The sequence below is a fragment of the Salvelinus sp. IW2-2015 genome, linkage group LG8, assembly GCF_002910315.2.
Source record: "Salvelinus sp. IW2-2015 linkage group LG8, ASM291031v2, whole genome shotgun sequence".
Classification (NCBI taxonomy): Eukaryota; Metazoa; Chordata; class Actinopteri; order Salmoniformes; family Salmonidae; genus Salvelinus; species Salvelinus sp. IW2-2015.
In genome coordinates, this window is record NC_036848.1 from 30287601 (window position 1) to 30290869 (window position 3269).

Below are 3269 nucleotides of genomic sequence, written 5' to 3' on the forward strand. Positions count from 1 at the left end.
CCTCAATCAGCTTGCTACATGTAGAATAGCTATTGAATCACGTTCCTCATTGACATTTCTGAAACTTTGCTAGCTAACGTTAGCTAACTAGCAAAGCACATTGATTTCAGAGACAGCATGTCAGTAGAGACAGCTATTTTGGACACAAAGAAAAATGGAACAATTCAATGAAAGGCAAAGGCTAATTGTCCCTTCTTGCCTGCCAAGCAAGTTTATTTAGCTAGAGAACTAAACTTGTAGGTTGGGCAGTAATTCGCAAACATGCCATCCTGTCAAGCTCCTGATCCAGAGAGGATTTGGCACACACCCCTTTGTTCTACATAGATCTGAGTTATTTGAAGCATTCATATTACTGGGATTGTCTTACAATGTACCTTACACTCTGAGTCATAAACACAACCTAAAAGTAACCTGTGCTGCTCTGCTCTCCTCACCCCTCTACTGTGTGTATCTCTCTGTCCCCAGGATTGGCACCATGCTTCCAGGCTACAGTCCTGTGACCCAGGCCCTGCTGGGGACTCTGTTCACCTGGGGCCTGACTGCTGCCTTTGCTGCCCTGGTCTTCATCTTTTCCAGTCGACAGGTGAGGAACTGACACAACATTTCTTTGTGGTGCTGCAGTATGATGTTTTATTATATTGTGACACTGGCAAATGCACACATATATAGTTTGTTATTCCTGGTGTGTACTGCAATGTATCCCTTTGTTTCACTAAACCAATTGCAGTGTATTTGAATGGTTTCAGCAGTTCTATAGTTKCATAGAAATCAGGGGTTGGAACCAAAATAATTTTCCAATTGTTTTGTTCTAAACAGAACCATTATGTTTTCTGTTCCCTTCTGAACAGCAAAATAAAGTTCTGAACCGGTTCGAACRCCCCAAAAGTACCGGTTTATATCGTTCCTTTCATTTCCTATTTWAWTTTTTTWTWTTTTTTATTTTTACATATAGCKAGACATTAAATTCCTTCACCAATCAGTGCGSATAGAGCAGCTTGCTATGGAGAAGGTAGGCTATTTTTGCCATAACGGCATGGTTTAATCATAATGAAAGACAAACACACACTGTGCACTGTGCTGCCAGTCACTATAAGTGTAGAGCGTGAGATGCGACTGAAATTTTGCAGGTGGAGGAGAGGCTTGGCTTCACGCACTGGGCATCTTGTTATGACATGCATTTTCTAAATTAGGCCACAGAATTATACCTACGGAAGAGTGGCTTCTATGGAAGAACTTTGAATGTCTTGAATTTCTGACAGTTGGTTTAACATTGGACCAGAGCTAACGTTACTACCTAGCTAACAAGCTTGTGTGTGCAGAGCTGCACTAGAATTAAAACCTGTCTTACCTTTTTGTAGTTAATAAATCCAATGTGAAACTGATAAATATATGATCCTTAACTAGCATTGAAAAAGTTAATACATTCTATAATTAAAAAATCTTCTTCTTAATTTTCTGAATCACGCTTGTAACGTCATCAGTATGCTACGTAACCTATGCTTTGGAGAGGGAGGGGCAGGTAGCCTACACTGGCAAAGATTTCCAGCCGGCAGGCAGACACTGGAATAAGTGTCTGAGTGACAGAAATGAGGGCCTTTGTTAAGGCGGTTTCCCATGCTTTTAACCCTTTGATGCGTACGACACATGGAGTGCATTCGGAAAGATTCAGACCCCTTCCCTTTTTCCCACATTTTGTTACGTTCAGACCAATTCTAAAATGTATAAATTATTTCAAGGTACACACTAGGTACACACTACCTAGGGGTGGGTGGTATGAACGTGATACTGGTATGACGTTGTGCCATGATATGGATTTGCCATATTGATATCTATATAGTTCTTTTCAAAATTTCAGTTGAGTGAACAGCTTAGTGGGCTAGTTTGTTTATCTTTTACTAAAAACAGCCATTTTAAAAAAAAAATAGAAGCATGGAGTTACACGCAATCTGCCTGCTAATCAAAGTCAAAAACAAGCAAGCATGCGCAACTGCAGGGTAAGCAAACATTTAGTGAAGTAAACTCCTTTCGTTGCAAAAGTCGCCCGACAATCAAGCGCAAAAGTGTAAGGAAGCATTGAGGATGACTGAAGAAAAAGGAAAATAACCGATTGAGGTTGATTTTGCAGGATAAAGAAGAATTGGTTTGAAAAAAGGGAGGATGAGATAACATGTGCAATTACGTATCACATACCGAAAGACATGGAACCAATTCAAACTGTGGAGAAAGACGGTTTCAGGAAGTTGATTCGAACTCTAGACCCAAGATACGAGATCCCGAGCACATAAATACTTCAGCAAAACATGTTTGCCAGAACTCAGAATGTCGGGACAAGAAAAGAGATGAGTGTCAGTTAAGCTAACAGCAGCTACATTCTTCATGATTGCATGTTTTTATGTTTGACAAGCGAAAATTCTCTAATCTCAGAATCCATTCACTAAAGACAAAACAAAGTCAAAGATGGCTGTTCCCATTGCCGGAAAATATGAACTTAGTTTGGCCACTTTTCAGCATATTACAAATCTTCTAAATCAAATCAAATCATGTATTTATAAAGCCTTCGTACATCAGCTGATATCTCAAAGTCTTACAGCCAGCCTAAAACCCCAAACAGCAAGCAATGCAGGTGTAGAAGCACGGTGGCTAGGAAAAACCCTAGAAAGGCAAAACCTGGAAGAAACCTAGAGAGGAACCAGGCTATGAGGGGTGGCCAGTCCTCTTCTGGCTGTGCCGGTGTGGAGATTATAACAGAACATGGCCAAGATGTTCAAATGTTCATAAATGACCAGCATGGTCAAATAATAATAATCACAGTAGTTGTTGAGGGTGCAGCACCTCAGGAGTAAATGTCAGTTGGCTTTTCATAGCCGATCATTAAGAGTATCTCTACCGCTCCTGCGGTCTCTAAGAGAGTTGAAAAGGTCAGGTCCTCCGAGAGAAAGAAGAGAAGAAGAGAGAATTAGAGAGAGCATACTTAAATTCACACAGGACACAGGAAAAAGACAGGACAAGTACTCCAGATATAAAACAAACCTGACCCTAAGCCCCAACAGGAAGGATATAACCCCACCTCCACTTTGCCAAGGCACAGCCCCCACACCACTAGAGGGAATACCTTCAACCACCAACTTACCATCCTGAGACAAGGCCGAGTATAGCCCACAAAGATCTCCGCCACGGCAACCACCAACCCAGACAGGAAGATCACGTCAGTGACTCAACCCACTCAAGTGACGCACCCCTCCTAGGGACGGCATGAAAGAGCACCAGTA

The 3269-nt window shown here is 41.6% G+C and overlaps 1 protein-coding gene across 1 annotated transcript in view; it reads left to right on the forward strand.

The window, feature by feature from the left end:
• Positions 1-471: 471 nt before the first annotated feature.
• Positions 472-3269, forward strand: part of LOC111968220 (zinc transporter ZIP11-like) — a 159195-nt gene continuing 156397 nt past the window's right edge. Inside the window, exon 1 of the mRNA XM_070444637.1 lies at positions 472-583. Coding sequence (XP_070300738.1) covers positions 476-583 — 108 coding nt within the window. The 5' untranslated portion in view covers positions 472-475. The remainder of the gene's footprint in view (positions 584-3269) is intronic.